At 50.2% G+C, this 15,886-nt stretch overlaps 1 protein-coding gene across 3 annotated transcripts in view; it reads right to left on the bottom strand.

Annotated features, from left to right (window-relative positions):
* The window catches only part of LOC121453284 (protein patched homolog 1), a 58,356-nt gene extending 42,895 nt beyond the window's left edge, over window positions 1–15,461 (bottom strand). For 2 of the 3 annotated variants that reach the window (XM_041659928.1, XM_041659927.1), the window contains exons 1-2: window positions 15,201–15,461; window positions 13,450–13,642 (exon numbers count right to left, since the gene is read on the bottom strand). In XM_041659928.1, the coding sequence (XP_041515862.1) occupies window positions 13,450–13,642; window positions 15,201–15,362 (355 nt within the window). In that variant the 5' untranslated portion in view covers window positions 15,363–15,461. Of the gene's footprint in view, window positions 1–13,449; window positions 13,643–14,285; window positions 14,716–15,200 lie in introns of those variants that run through there. The other variant, XM_041659929.1, reaches the window with a different exon arrangement.
* Window positions 15,462–15,886: the final 425 nt, after the last annotated feature.

Raw genomic sequence — 15,886 nt, 5'->3', positions numbered from 1 at the left:
GGTGAGCAAGCTAAGGAACGGAAGCCTCTCAGGACAGAGCTGTTTTACAGGCTTGCCTGACTCTTGCTGGCTATCTTGGCAAACGCCCATGGTGAACCAAGGCAGAAGGAGAGCCTGAAGCTGCTCATTCATTACCTGGCTGCCTTCCTGCTGCTCTGAAGTCCCACAAAACCCATGTTAGATGATTACAGTCCTGCAGATCAGAGCTGGCCTATAACCTCTGACTTTAAAAGATCTGAAAGGCACAGGGCTTGTGTGTGTGTGTGTGTGTGTGTGTGTGTGTGCACGCGTGTGTGCATGAGACCCCATTTACTACCTATGGCAAGTATCCAAGTTCTGTAATCTAAAATGAACTTGTTTGGGTTTAGGATGTAGTTTAATGAAAGAAAGAAGGTTCGGCTGACATGTAGGAGGCCCTCGGTTCAACGTCAAGAATGAATGAATGAATGAGCTAAGAAAGTCAACACATTATATATTAAAGCCCTGGTCTCTTTCCCACCTTCAAGGTCAAAGTTCCTCTTGCATAGTTTTTAAATAAATAACCAAATTTCACCTATGTGAAAGTACCTAAGGAAAATGAGCCATAAAATTCAGCACTCCTCAGCTAGCTACAGGGTCAGTGAACCATTGGACAGCTATGATTGCTGAGTAACGATCTATGAATATTTATCTGATTTCTTGAATTAATCCACTTTTAGTTTTTTGCAATGCAGACTTCCTTGTTTAAAAAAAAGAGGGAAGTAGGAAGGGAAGGAGAAAGGGAGAAAGGGGAGGAAACCATGTGACAAGAAAAGACTTCCTAGACACAAGAATTACAAACAGATTTAAGGGCTGGAGGGAGACTCAGAAGTTAGGAGCACTGACTGCTCTTTTAAAGCACCTGGGTTCAGTTCTCAGCACCCGTTCTGGGTGACTCACAACTGCCTTCAACTCCAGCTCTAGGGTCTCTAATGCCTCTGGCCTCTTGGGTACCACATTTACATGCCCACATGCAGACCACACCCACAAATATGTAATTAAAAATAATAAAGTAAAAATAATATAAGTTCCACAGCTGAGGGTGTGGCTCCGTTGGCAGAGTGCTTCCCCAGGAGGTTAAGAAGAGACCAGGTAGGGTGCAGTTCTGTGATCCTAGCCCTCCTGTGCAAAGGCAGGAGGATCAGAAGCTCAGGGTCATCCTTTGCTACAGAGTGTTTTTAACAGAGGACCAGCCTGGACTATGTGAGATCCTAGCTAGTTAACAAATAAACAGACTCAAGTACATACACCTTACTGCGATCTTTTAATCCATCTTATCCCTAAATGTATTATCTCTAACAATAAAATAACCATTGGCCTCTCTGAAAGAGACTCAGGATCCCAAGACCTAAAACAACCGTATGCATTTGTGACTCTGTCCATCTGCAGAGCTCTTAAAAAAAATAAATAAATAAAACACTGTTTGCTTAGAGAAACTTTGAGTAACTCCATCGACCAGGGGCAGCTGTGTCACACAGGCTCTGAGCAGTTGACCAGGCCATAATGGGGCTATACTAATCCAACTACCCTGCCAGCTTCCCTACACCTCACAGGCAACTATGTATCCCAGAGTACATTACACTCCCAGCTTGAGCTTTGAGGATGTAGACAAATAGCTTCCCCCTTATTTACTGGACACATTTGTTGCATCCGTTACTTTGTTGTCACTAAGGAGGCTGTACTGTGTAATAGGACTCCATGGACCATGGCCTCATTTTCCTTTTGATTCTGACCCTTCTTTCTTTTAAATTCTGTATGTCATCCTCTGCAAATATAAAGCTGACACCAGTATTTACAAACGTTGCTCCTGCAAAGAATCTCTCAGTCGGGCTATGTCTCCTTTTCTCCTCAAACCATCCAGCATAGTTTTCCAAGGGAAGCATGGGGCGGGGCATTCAACCAAGCCATACCCTCTGGATGGGCACCATTCCAATCTACTCTAGACCAGAGTTTCTCCCCCACCACGTCCCCTGCTGGACAGCCACTGCCTTTCCTGCAACCTAAATAAAATTTCAGTGTCTCCAGGACTCACAATAAAAGCTTCTCCTGCCCCACGGAAAGATGATCTGAAGGTGGACAGCAAGGTGGTGTGTTCCCCCCGTGAGCCAGCAACAGAGGCAAACTGGGACCGTGGCGCACACTCAGAATGTGTTGCACGAATGAATGAATGAATGAATGGCCTCAGCCAGAGCTCGAGAACAGACAGTCATCTGTCCAAGATATTAATTCCCCCCAGAGCCCCAAAAAGTCAGTCAGTCAAAACAAATGACCCTTTCAGCCTGAAAAGCACCCACTCAGAGTCCAATTAGGAAAATGGGGTCTGTGCACATTCACATTTGATTAACCCTGGGAATTATCTAGCGGACTCAAAGAGAAATTGTCACCCTCTATTTGCTTCAGGTCCTTCTTTCAGTGATGTGACTAGTTACCAGGAGGGCCAAAATACACACATGGCTAAGATGAAGGACTCTAAAAATCAATGGCACCGGTTCATCTCTAAAGTGAGAGGGGCGGGGAGACGAGGACGACATGTAGGTAGTGAGCTGGCTGAAAACTCAGGGTGAGGTTTAGTCTCTGTGCCCACCCACCCCTTGTGGGGAAGGGGTGCTGCTTAAAGGTCTCCCCCCCCCACACCCATCAGGAGAGTAAGAAGTGCCTACCATGGGAAAATGCTGGAATCAGCTCAAAGCACACCGGTCCCTCCTGAAAGGACAACCACACAAAAACCCATAAAGAACAAAACACATCACTCACACACTCACCCACCCGAAGACCACACCTCTGAGGGCTGACGGCAGGTGAGTGAGTGGGCAGACACCCACCAGAGCACTGGGCAGGCATCCGTGTCCCGCCCACCCCCATTCCACAGACCAGTAGCTCCCAGTGCCATCTGTTACCAGCCAGGGCTGCTTCCTCTGAATGGTCTTCCCTAAGACCAACCCACTCAACCTGTCGGATGCAATCTCGTCAGCCCAGCACTCGGCCACCAGGCCTGCTGCCTGCAGCAGCTCCCAAGACAACCTGGCATCTGCTGGTGGCCCCTTCTCCCTCAGTCACAAGGGAATGGTGTGTGTGCTCTCACTCAAAGCAAACTGCCTAAAGGTCCCATCCAGACACATCTCTGTCCCTGACTGTGTGCTTGCCGGACTGGGAAGTGCCCCAAGCTCACAAGAATGCACTACCAGTCAAGTCTGTTTATCTGCAGAAAAGTGAGCAGAAAGGGAGCACACCTCCAGGAGGTGGAACCGGAAACCAGCACAAGTGATTCCATCTAATTAAGGCCTGAGTTCTTAATTTAAAAAAAAATAAAAAGGGCTGCCTGGCATAGTGCTGCATGCCTTTAATCCCAGCACTTGGGAGGCAGAGAAAGGCAGATCTCTGTGAGTATAAGGTTAGCCTGGTCTACAGAGAAAGTTCCAGGCCAGTCAGGACCACATAGTAAGTCCATCTCCAAACACCAAAATAAATAGCAAGTAATAGAAGGGGGTTAGGATCACTCCGTCGTTTGCCTAGCACATACAGAGCTGAGCCCGGTGATTCTTGTGAGTCAGAAGTTCAAAGCCATCCTCAGCTACATGAGACTCGGTCTCAACAAAAGAGAAATAGAAAGCACCCAAACACAAGCCTTTGCTGGGTATGGCTGTGGCATGACACCAAGCCCAATTCCCATCTTAGTGAAGCTGACTTCATTTCTGTTTTCCCTAGTCTTCTGAAAGTTTGTATCCAGCCCCTTCTCCTTGCGCAGGCATGCAGGAGAGAAAGCGCAGTCCCCACCTTTACAGGCAGGCTCCCTGGACTCTGGGAAATGCCACACTGGCCGTGTCTGTACATCTGTGCAAGGAGACATGCAGCACCGGGGGCCACTTTCATGATTTTGTTGCCATCAGGATTAGCTGGATTAGGGGACGGTACATAAGGACCCCCTGGTGCCAGGAGGAAGTCTCATCACCGGGTCAGCGTGGTGTGTGAACCATATTCTGTCAACACCACCACGTCTTTCAGCCACCAACCAAAAAAGTGGGGGAGGGAAGAACAGAGGAGAACTCTCCAGGTGGAAAATGTACAAAACCTCACTGCGTCCCGAACAGGCGTTTCAAAGAGGGAGCCATTCAGGGCTGCTCTTTCAAGCAAGGACCCTACTTGATTTTTTTCTATTTTATCTGTAAAGAATTTAGTGAGTCTGACAGTGATTACAGACATAGGAAATGCTGCAGCCCACAGTGGGTTGTCTCTCTCTCTCTCTCTCTCTCTCTCTCTCTCTCTCTCTCTCTCTCTCTCACACACACACACACACACACACACACACACACACACACTTTCCCTAACTTTAAGACCAGTACTTTAGGCAGAGTCCCACCAATGAAACCTTGCCCTTTGGTCAGAACTCGCATGCCCAAAAGTCCCTTTTCCCTGAAGAGGAAAACAGCGTCCTACCCAGTCAGGAATTCTCCCCACACTTAATGTGAAGAAAAACAATGTGGGGAGGAGAAGCAAGCAGGGCTGACAAAAACCACAACTTCCAAGCCCTTTTATATAGCTCAGGGCCTGGAATCCCCCTTCCCCTTACTGGAAACCCTCAGGTTCATTTTCCCACCTACCCCCCAGCCATACCCACTCATGAAGACCTGCTTGAAGGAAGGATCACTTGTAGAGAAAGTAATGGGACGTCTGCAAGTGTGCACAAGCATGGATATATGTATGCAACGTTACCAAACCGTTCCTCTTGCACAGAACTGGGCTGTTCCGTCAAAGCAGTACCTGTTATATTTCTGTCTTTCTCTTCTGTTTGGCGTATTCACCACCGAGAGAAAAGGAGGTAAGCTTTGGCGGCCCTGACCTGCAGCTGGGACACAATACTTTCGCACAGCCCTGCCGACCCCTGACATAAATTTTACTCCGCAGCTGGCACTTACACACTCAACATTACCATATGTATAGCTGCGCCGTGCTAATTATGCTAATCACCTGTCTAACTCGCTGCTGCGAAAAATGGTTGTATTTAGCAGTCCAGTGCTTACCAATGCAGCTTACTGTGTGGCTGAAATGTACATTCAGACGGCCCTGAATGGCAAGATTTTTCCACGTTGCTGGCTACATTCAGGCCTCAGAAAAATTTATTCAAGTCAACTGGTTTCGGTCCGCAACAAAAAAGTTACGAGAGAAAAGTGAGTGTGTTCTTGCCCTAACATTCTGGATCTGCTTGCAAGCAAAATGATAAATCAATTGGTGTGGGAAACAAAAAAGGGGAGAGATTTCTTTGGGGAGCCCATGTGAAACTGTAGCCTATTTTAAGAAAAAAAGAGAAGAAGAAAAAAAGGGGGTCATCCTATCCCCCAAATCTCTAGAGAGAGCAGCTAACAGATATTTAGTCCTAATCCCGAGTCTCTCAAATTGCACGCACTGGTTGCAACCGAGCCAGGTGTTGGATGTGCTTTTCTGGACCACATGTAGATTAAAATGACGCGTGATTCTTGACATATTTTAAACTAATTATAACAGTATGACAATTTCCTTAGGGGAAACAGGTAAAAACAAATAACCTCTTGGGCAGCTAGGAAAAAAAAAAATGGTTTGGTATTTTCTTCCTTAGGCTGAGTGAGGCCTTCGTGATGTTTAACTATTTTGTAAAAGTTTCTGGTTTCCCAGTAAAGGGGCGAAGGAAACTGAGGCATGTGGGAGGGAAAAGGTGGGGGTGGGGAGGATGGGCAAACTGGGGGAAACAGTGGGGGAGGAAAAGGCAGGGAATCAAGAAGCCTCTATTTTCTGTAATCCCAAATTTCCTGTTTTTACTATTACCATTTCTTCAGAGCATGCTATGGGTGGCTTTCTTAAATCAGGAAAATATTAGACCACTTATTTTAACAATTGCCAAAATCCGATTTCCTCCTAACTCACAAACCCGCTTTCTTCACTGCGAGTCTGGTCCTTCTGAGGAAGGCTGAATACACATTCTGTGGTCTCTCTTGATGTCCCTATTCTTAGCTGTTTGCAGCACTGTAAAAACACACCTGAGTGTGTAGTAGCCAGAGAAGCCCAGCTACCCACCCCCTTGGCCAGCAGCAGATCCTAATTTCCTCTAGAACACACAGCAAACAGGAAAGCCCTGCATCTGACATGGTATCTTGAGCCATGCACTGTAGCAGCCCTGTGATAAATCTTGGGCTTAAACCTAGAAGGTGAACCAACATGGCAGGCTTTCTCTGACACTGTAGGAGGTCCCGAGGAGAGCTGGCCTACCTCGGCCTAGGTTCCCCTCACCTTTCAACTCAACTAAGAGCAGATGGCAAGAACACTGTTTACAGTAACTTAAGAACGCTCCTCCTGGAAGAACACAGCTTTCTTCCTACTCATTCCCAACCCCCTCCTATTCAACTTTCCTTTGTTTGTTTGTTTGTTTTGGCAGCAGTAGGGCTGGAACTCAGGGTCTGGGGCACGCTAGCAAGTGCTGTACTACTGAGCCACATTTCCAACACCCTGTACGAAAGGCATTTTAACATAGGACACTGCTTGCAGCCTTCCAAAGTGTTAATGTATCTGGGTTTTGTGCTTCCAAACCTTGATTGTGCAGCCCCTAACTCAAGCGGAACGACTGTGCTGGGTGGACAGACAGCCAAAGGCCTGCTCTGCTCCTCTGGGTCTCCTGTTCTTCTTAAATAGGAGACGGACCACCCTGCCTTGTGGCACGGAGCAGTGTTTACATTGCAATCCTTAACTATGTAATACATCTGGCATTTTTGGGCAGGATCCCTGAGCTGGTAGCCAGAAGCCCTTAAGCACACTGACTGAAAGCCTGTTTCCAGGTCCTTCTGCTGTCTTCTGTCCATGCCTGGTCAATAGCTGCTCCACTGGGCACATCTGCAGAAGCTTCGTCTATCCCAACAGGAGGGATATAACGCGTATACTGTGACATGCATGGACATCTGCTTCTTCACTAGTGTCACCGCCACTGACAGTAAGTACCATGGAACCCACAGGTAAGGTGAACTAGTCAGGCCAATTCACAGATGGGTTTCTGGATTACAAGGAAGGACCTGCCTTCCCATATGAAATCTCTCCAACAACCTTGTCTTTGTCCACCAAAGAAAGTTTCCCTAACACAAGGCAACTAACTGTTTTGCCAACTATGTTCTAAATTCCAGTTCAATCCCAACACCACCACCCTAACCACCACCCTCGACAGACAAGGATGCAATTTTCTGGACACCTCCCAACATTCAGGCAGTTTCTCGATGGCAGCATTTCATTGTCTAGGAAGGCGAACTTTTCCTGCCAAATCTACTTAAATGCTGATATGCAGAAAAAAATAATGCAAAGCAGTATAAAGGGAGTATCAGTCTAATATAAAAGGATCCACAATCTGGTTGAGAGGGAGAAACCTAGTAAGAAGCCCAAATCCAGAGGTTGGCAGCAAAGAAAAAGGAACAGAAGGGCTTGTACTTCCGGGGCACTCCTGGTTGTATCTGGGCATGCAAAAACTGTCCCCACTGAGAAGACTCCAAAAGAGTCTTCCTCCTGTCCACACTGAACTACCCCTCCCCAACAGAACCTTCTGAACTTGGGGTATTAACTGAACTATTTCATGAGGGGGAGCAGCTAAGGCTACAGGGTCAGCCAACAACTGGATAAGAAAATCAGTCCTCTCTATCTCTATCAAAGCCCTGTATTTCCACAGGCTCTGGGAGGGTTCCATCTAGGGAAAAGCTGAAGCAGGTAAGGTGTCTGGGTGGAAATGTTACAGTTTGTATCTTGCTCAGCAGCTCAGAGATGCTACAGGGCTCAATTCTCCCCTACAACATGGGCCACAAGAAGAAGGGGGTTAAGATTTAGTCCATATACTCTGGTCATTTTATACACATTAGAAAGAACATGCCCATGGTTCTTAAAAGTTACCTTATAATTCTGCAAAAAGCAACTTTTCTGCTCGCCAGAACCCAATAGATCACTTCATGGATCCCACTACATCCCACAAAGTATATAAAGGCTCTGAAGCTACTGTCTCACCCCACTGGTTCAAAAGCACACATCTACCAATTCTTTCCTAACCGATCAGAAAGACCTTTGCAGAGCTGACCCCACTTGTGGGAAAGTGAACTCCAGCAATTTAGGAGTGGGTGACCAGAGATAGAACGGAAGAGAAAGGGAGCCACCTGTCAAGAGCCTGTAGTAGGCACTAGAAGTAACAGTAGAATATGAGAATCGTAGAGGTACAGTAATTTTTAGGAATAATCCCCTCACTCCCACACCCCAAAGTGTCAAAATGCTGTTGCCAAGAGATGAAAGACTTTTGTGCAAAACGGATTCCATGAAATCTAGTCTCCTTCAGCATCGCTGTAAAACACTGTATTCAAGGGCCCTGACACATCACCCCCTGAGCACAGCGCTCTTGCGGGGTTCACTCTCAGGCACTCACCGTGTGGGAGGCAGCCACAGAAGCCCCTCTCTGCATCCAGAAACCCCTCTCTACTCCCACCCCCGGCAAGAGAAATTAAGCAAGAGGGAGTAAGTACCACCTCACCCCAAGTGGATAGGGCTCCAGGGGTCACAGGCAGGTCAGCACTGAAGGTGAAATCCAAATGAAACATAAACATAGTATTGTGAAAAGCAGACCAATCTCCCTAGCTCTCCAGCCAGCATTAATCTCGGCATCAGCTGTGGTGCATAACCTAAACACACAGACCAGGCGGCTCATACATCTGGAAGCTGTCATCTCCTGGAAGCTCCAAGCAGCGCTGGATGCATCTGCAACAGTCCATGACCCAAACTGGCTTATGAACTAACTTCTTGGTGGGTCAAGAATGGTGGGCAGCCTGGAGATGGGTCCGGAGCTCACCATCTGCCCTGCGTGGGGAATACCTGAGCCACCCGCTGTTTTCTTTGCAAGTACTTATTGGTGGTTTTAACTTGTCATTCATTTTTCCCTGGGTACAAAGGGAACACCAACAACATGCTTGCACCTCTCTTGTGTGCACTTGTTCACAAACACACACCACAGTGATGCCTTTGCAGACCCAATTAAACCTGCAAAACACAGGTCTTCTACCCAGCTACTTAGTGGTTCTCAGTTGGGGCCTCTCACAATGAATGGGTATGATGACTTGATGAGGACAGTGTTGCTGGGACCTAGTGGGTAGCATTCACGGATTCTGCTGCACAGCCTCTAGGGTGCACAGCCTCTCACAGTGGAGAATCACCCGGATTCATATGGCAAGAGTGCCAAGGCTGAGCAACGGTAGGATGGTGGCTCTAACTGTGCACAGCCCACAGCAAACACACAGTGCAGACTTGAGTGAGACAGCCCATCAAACAAGAATGTTTTTAAAAAAGCAAAATCTCCTATTTCTCTTTAAAAAAAATTCTCATCTTCCTCCCCAATACTGGCCTTAAAGCCCTTAACAATCAAACACCAGGGCAATATGGAATCATTTCAAGGTTGTTGCCCTCTTCAGAAAAGGAGGCCAGGCGCTGGCTAAGCTTTTATCTCGGGGAGATAAATGAAGATTCTGTCACAGGAGTACCTTGACAACAAACTTGTGACAGAGAGCTTGGGGGGGGGGGGGGGGGAGAGCACGCAGAGGGGAAGCAGATATTAAGGAGCTAGAACAGCAGATCTGTTAACTCAGGGAAGAAATGCTATTGAGAAATGGGCACAGTTCAAAAGCAAAATCAAAACAACAAAACAAAAACAGCTCCCATCAGCACCCTGAGAAGCAAATGCAAGCACTTTTGGCATCAGGGAGGGGACCAAGAGCTAAGAAGCACAGATCTACAACAGTATCTTGGAGAGCCCACACAGGCCCTAACCACTCTACATGGCACACACCCCTGTGGACCTTCCAAACCACCAGATGCCCAACCCCTACTTCATCCACCCCCTCCATGGTCACTGGAAGGTGAACATCTGAAGGCCACCACAAATTATTATTATTACTTTTGAGTCTTCACCCTTCCTCTTTGTTATGCCTAGAATATTCCTCATCTCCACTCTCCCAAGCCTGGGACCATCCTGAAAGTCTCCCCTGATTTCCTTAACAACTTGGCAATTAACCACCTAGTGACTCATCTATAGATGGTCATCATTCTTTCTCTCAAGTGTCTTGGGCAGTGCCTGGTGCAGAGTAGGCACAGAGAACCCACACTGGTCAAATGCATCTGCGTGGAAATAACCACTCGTGGCTTTGTGTTTATGAGCCACCATGTTTCTGTGATAGTAGGTGCCCAGCTACACCAAGGTCTTTATCAAACCTTTTTGGCCCACTCACAAGTAAGCTCTTGTTGACATCTGTGACATGTAAAAAAATACACCCTAAGACTCAGGTGTGTTGACACCTCACATACGATGGAAAGTTTCTAGAAAGGCAATCATTAAACCAACATCTTAACAGAATCAAAAACATTATCACTTATGCATGCACAGAAGGCGTGCACATGTGGGAAGGGAGGGAGGGAAACAATGGCTTCATCTTTGTGGTAAATGGATTGACTATCTTAATAAGCTACGTTTTTCTTCAGGATGTTATGCCACGAAGTCAAGGCAAAGATAGGGCTGTCGAAGAGATTTCCCTTACTTTTTAGCCATAGTAAAAATATTTTGGCAGACAGGATGCACACAGTAAGTCTGTGTGAAGACACCCACACAAGCACAAAGGCAGGAGAAACCGTCCCCCCAGCTTCCCTTTTCTCTTACAATCTGTCTTTCCTCTCTTGTGATGCTTAACTGAGGACATGTGAGACCTCCCTTGTCTGTCTGTATGCACGGCAAGCTGGTGGCTCCTGTAATCACACCCAGAACCTGAAGAAACCATCAAGCAACAGCGTGCTTCGCTGACAGGATAAAGAAGGGACTGGAGCAAAGATGAGCCTCAGCTTGGGCCTGATGCTCACTGTGACTCTCCGACCTCCACTGTCACCCATCACCACCGGGAATTTACTCCTCAAAGCCAAGACCCACAGGAGAACACTAAATTCCATACAGCATAAACAAGACCTCAGGTTACTGTGACATTGGGTTCCCCTTGTCCAGTTTAATTTATGAAACTTGCTTCTTGTAGAAGGCAAGAATGAATAAATGAATGAATGAGGCCAAGTCAATATCAGACTAAACAGCGGAAATCAATGAACGCCAGGCAAAGTGAACATGAATAGAAATGCAGATGACCATTTATGGTCATTATTGGAAAAGTTGTCACTTGAAAAAAGGGATAGCTGTTGTAAGGAACATTATATACATATATATATATATATATATATATGTACTTTATTGAGTTCCAAGACTTATAAAAAGAAATACATACTACCTGGAGTATGGGGGTTGCTTAAAATGTAGGTGTTAAGTGTTCCCAGGAACCAATGAGCCATACTAAAATGCCAATGCAGGAAGGAGCTAAGACCCCTGAGCCTGGAGTTGGGGATGTGGAGGAGGGTTTGCCTAGCATGGTCGGGCCGCAGTATGGTCTGTACTAGTGTCTGTGTGTGTGGAGGGAGAGGGGGCGTTCAAGATGCCCAAAGCAGGCCAGGGTGTGCCCCCGTACTGACCACCTTCCCACTGAACCCTGCAGTCCGTCTTCACAAATCTCATGTCATTCTTGAAACAACTACTCCAACTACTAAAAACCAAATCGCACATGGTCATCGGTGTGGAAAAAGTCAACTGTGGGACCACTAGCTCTGGTTCTACAGCCCTGCTGGTCAGTTCCTGCACCTAGGACCTTTACTTCCCTCTCCGGGGGTCTTGTTGACAGTGGCCTCTTCCTACTACAGCATCCTCTTGCTAGCCTCTCCAGTACTCCTGTCTGCCTCAAGACATCACTAAGGCCTTTTTTCTCCTAATTAAACGTTCATGGACCAGTCCAAGTGTAAACCTAAACTCGGGGAAAATACATTGAATTCCAGAAGACTGAAGCACAGATCTCTGGGCAGTGTCTCCCAACACAGTGCTTGGAACAGCATAGACAGTATAGAAACTCAGGAAACTTGTTGCTAGGGGACTAAGTGGGTGCTCAATAAAACTAGTCCCTGAACTACCAATGACAAGGAAGCAAAGTGGCGTAAATTACGTAATGGAATCAATCCAAAGGACACGTTTGTATTCATTAACCAAGCTACCTTAAGGCGAGAATGCGTTCTGCTTTTGACGATTTGGACTATTAATTGTTACTTTTCAACTATTATTTTAATTGTCACTTCTCAACTAAATACTCCATTAGTTTGCAGAACACCAAAAAGTGGATATTCTGGAAGGTTAGTTTCCAATACCATCCTGAGGAATTGCTCATTAACTCGGTTTCCAAATTTTATCCTGGGTGGCTTACAGTAGACACGCACCAGTTATCTGGGGTTGAAACATCTGCCCAACTACTCAGATGCCCAAAGCAGTGTATGCCGGAGGCTAAAATGTTTTCAAACAAGGGATTGGTAGTTTTCAAAGAGATGACTGAGAAACGACCAACGAAGAAAAAAAGGGAAAAGAAAGCCTGTAATCACAAAGGGCCTAAAATCGTCCATGGTGGTGGGGTGGGGGAAACAGCGAACCTAGTTTCAATTTAGAAGTCCTTTTCTAAAGCAGGTCCGCAACCCCCCAAATCGAGGAACGTGGATAAAAAAGACCGGCACACAAACCCCAGGGGGAGCTCCCGTGGCCCCTCCTATCAAACCTGCATTCTTTCAAAAAAAAAAATTTCTTTCTTGCGTGCCTGCCAAACGCAGCCTTCCCCCAAAATAATTCCATTTAAAAAGCCCCCACCCGCGAGGAAACATTAATCTATTTTGCAAACACGCGTTCCAGTTTGGGCTTTACTATTTTTTTTCAACCCCCCCCCCACACCGCTTCCCCCCCCCTTTTTTTTGTACCTTGAGACAAATGTTTTTTTCCCCCAGAGTTGAAAGCTGTCCAAAAACAGGACCACACACGCGGCCGCCTCCGCAGGCCCGCGCGGCGCCCGCCCCCCGCGCGCCCCGGGGGCGCGCACACTCCCTGCAGCTAGAGGGGTGGCCTTGCCCTCCACCCCTCTTCTTTCTCGGCAGACGCGGTGGGTGGGTGGGGGGGGGAGGGAAAAAAGCCGAGCCCAGGAGCCCAGATCCGAGAGGCCTTCCCCGGGCCGCTGGCACCCTGGTCAAAGCCAGGCGGGCGGCTGTGGCGGACCTTGGGGACCCCCCCTCGGCCCTACCGAGTGGTCCGTCCCGCGCAGGGGCCTCGCGCCCCCGCCACTCTCTCCCACCACACCTAGCAAGGCGCAGCGCCCCGAGTAGATTACAGCGCGGCCTTTGTCGGGAGGGCCTGGCTGCAGGCCAGGCATGCAAACAATAAACAGTCGCCCCTGGTGCGGGCAGGGGCTCCACTGGCCACAGCGAGGCTCTAGGTGCAGGTTGGCAAATATCTTTATCAAACACAGGGAAGGAAGACGAAGGACGCGCCAGCGGCGCCGGGTCTCTTACCTTCCACCCACAGCTCCTCCACGTTGGTCTCGAGATTAGCTGCCTTTAATCCCACAGCGAAGGCCCCAAATATGAGGAGACCCACAACCAAAAACTTGCCGCAGTTCTTTTGAATGTAACAACCCAGTTTAAATAAGAGTCTCTGAAACTTCGCTCTCAGCCACAGCGGCGCTTTCCGGCCAGTAGCCTTCCCCTGGGGATGAAGCAGAAGGGAGGAGTGAATGCCGGGGAGTCGCTATCCGCGCACACACGCCTGGGGACCCCCCACCCCAGCAGTGGGGGGCGTGGGCGGCCGTGGCTCAGGGACTTGCCCTCGGGGCTGGAACCTGGACCGGTCAGAGGGAGCCCTGGGGGCATGGGGGGGGGGGACTAGGTTGTAAATCAGAACGAGGCTGCAGCGTGGGAACTGCACTCTAGGGACCACGGGGCGCCCCCACGCGTGGCCTGTGCACTATCCCTGAATGAAACTTGGCTTGCTGGGGAGAGAGGCTAACAGAGGAGCCGCCAACGACAGGCAGGCACTAGTATCCCGGTCCGGGAGAGGGAGGGCAGAGAAGTTCAACATTTAAATCACCAGGCCACGACCCCCCCTTGCCCCAAGTCCTGCTTCAGCCGTGGGCTTCCTCCGGTACGCCGGAAGGCGGGTGAAGAACGCAAGCGCACTTAGGGACAATATACAGCGACCGTGGCCCATCTGGCCCCCGGCCTGGCGTGGCTGCACGCGGGGGTCCACGTGGTGAGCCCAGCAGCCAGAGCTCGCTCCACACACTTTGCCACGGCTTTGGAAGACGACGCGGGGGCTCAGTTAGAAAGTGCGGCAGCCATCTGCAACTTACACTATTTGTGTTCGGAAGAGGGCGGCCACAAGGATCTTTCCCTCCTCTCCCACTCCCTCCTGGTGAAATCTTTTAAGAAAAAAAAAATAGCCGAGTACACGGGGAAGAGGCCCAAACCGGCGCCGGCGGGGGTCCGGGCTGGGCGCAGGCTGCTCTCGGGACGGCAGAGCCCTGGTGCTGGCCAGGGCCCCGGCCGGCCCCAGGCTAGGTGCTCGCCTTCCCTGGATTCCACACAGTTCAGCCAGCCTCGTAAACACAATGAACCCGGTCGTTCCGCACACCAGCACCGAAGATTTAAGGTGGCAACTTGTTTACAACTGCCCCTCTCTCCGGCAGGCTGGGAGAAGAGGCGGCCCAAAACCTGAAAGAGAGGGGACGTCCTCTCCCGAGAATAATTTTTAAGGAAGCAGAGATTTCAAGCTCAACGAAAGCAGAACCGGCTGCCAAAAAAGGAAACCACCTTTACTTTGGCTCCCACCCCTCTGCCTCTCTCCGCCTCTCTCCACTCCGCCTCCCCCTCGAAGAGGTTAAGAAATGTGGCAACGCGGAGGTTTAAGGCTGCAACCGAGGGCAGGGGCTCGGGTGAACGGCGTTGGGGCCCGGGGCAGCGCTGCACCGCAGCCCGCCCTGGAGGTGGTCCACTCAGGACGGTTTCCAAAGCTCCGGAAAAGGCACACCAGGGAGGGCGTGTGCGCGCGCACACACCACACACGCACACACACGCACGCACGCACCCCTCCACCCCCTGCGGACTTCAGACAGCCCTTTCCTCCGAAGTCCGGAGGGAGGGTTTGAAATTTTCAACCTTCACTTGTCTTCTGCTTTTTCAGGAGGGTGTCTGTGTGCGTGTGTGGCAGGGATCCCAAAGAGGAAGAAGAGGGAAGAGTGGAGAGGGAGGAGGGAACAGACGTGCACCTTGGAAATCTGCTCCAGAGCGAAGGCGGCGTCGCAGTAGCTGGGCCGGTGCAGATAGTCCCGGTCCGGAACGGCGCGGTGAGGTCCCCCGGTCCGTCTGCGCCTCCCGCCGCCGCCGGCCTGCCTGCCCAGGGCCCCGGCGGCGTTACCAGCCGAGGCCATGTTGCCGCCGCCGCGGGCTCCGGGCGCGCCTGGGCGCTCGGCTCGCGAGGACGCTGCTGGCCGCCGGGGACTCCGGCTCCGGGTGACAGACCCGCTGCTGCCGCTCACACGGCGGGCGCTGCGGGTGCTGCGGCCGTGGCCGCTGCCGGGGACTCAAACCCTGCCCCTTCCATTGCCACATTGCGCGTGGGTCCCGAGGTCTCTGTGGCCGCCGCTGCCCACATCCAGCTCGCGGGAGGGCGAGAGCCGGCGCTTCCAGGGCGCGCCTCGCGGTCCCCAAGTCCCCCCAGACGTCCCCGCCCCGCGCCGCGACCCCTTCACGGCAGAAGGCGCGCGCAGACCCCCGCCACTCGCGCTGGCTTCCTCGGCGCCCGCTGCCGGCGACGCGACGGTGCCCGGCGGGTCTCAGCGATGCCGGGCCGGGGCAGCCGCTGCTCCCACTGTTCCCGCTGCTGCTGCTGCTGCTGCTGCTGTTGGTGGTGGTGGTGGTGGTGCTGCTGCTGCGGCTGGGGTTGGCGGTGGCG

Source organism: Microtus oregoni, unplaced genomic scaffold (assembly GCF_018167655.1).
Source record: "Microtus oregoni isolate MIOR12 unplaced genomic scaffold, Mior012 000011F_ref0000422, whole genome shotgun sequence".
NCBI classification, from domain to species: Eukaryota; Metazoa; Chordata; class Mammalia; order Rodentia; family Cricetidae; genus Microtus; species Microtus oregoni.
The sequence above is the reverse complement of the archived record's forward strand: the minus strand, read 5'-3'. Positions and strand labels throughout refer to the sequence as shown.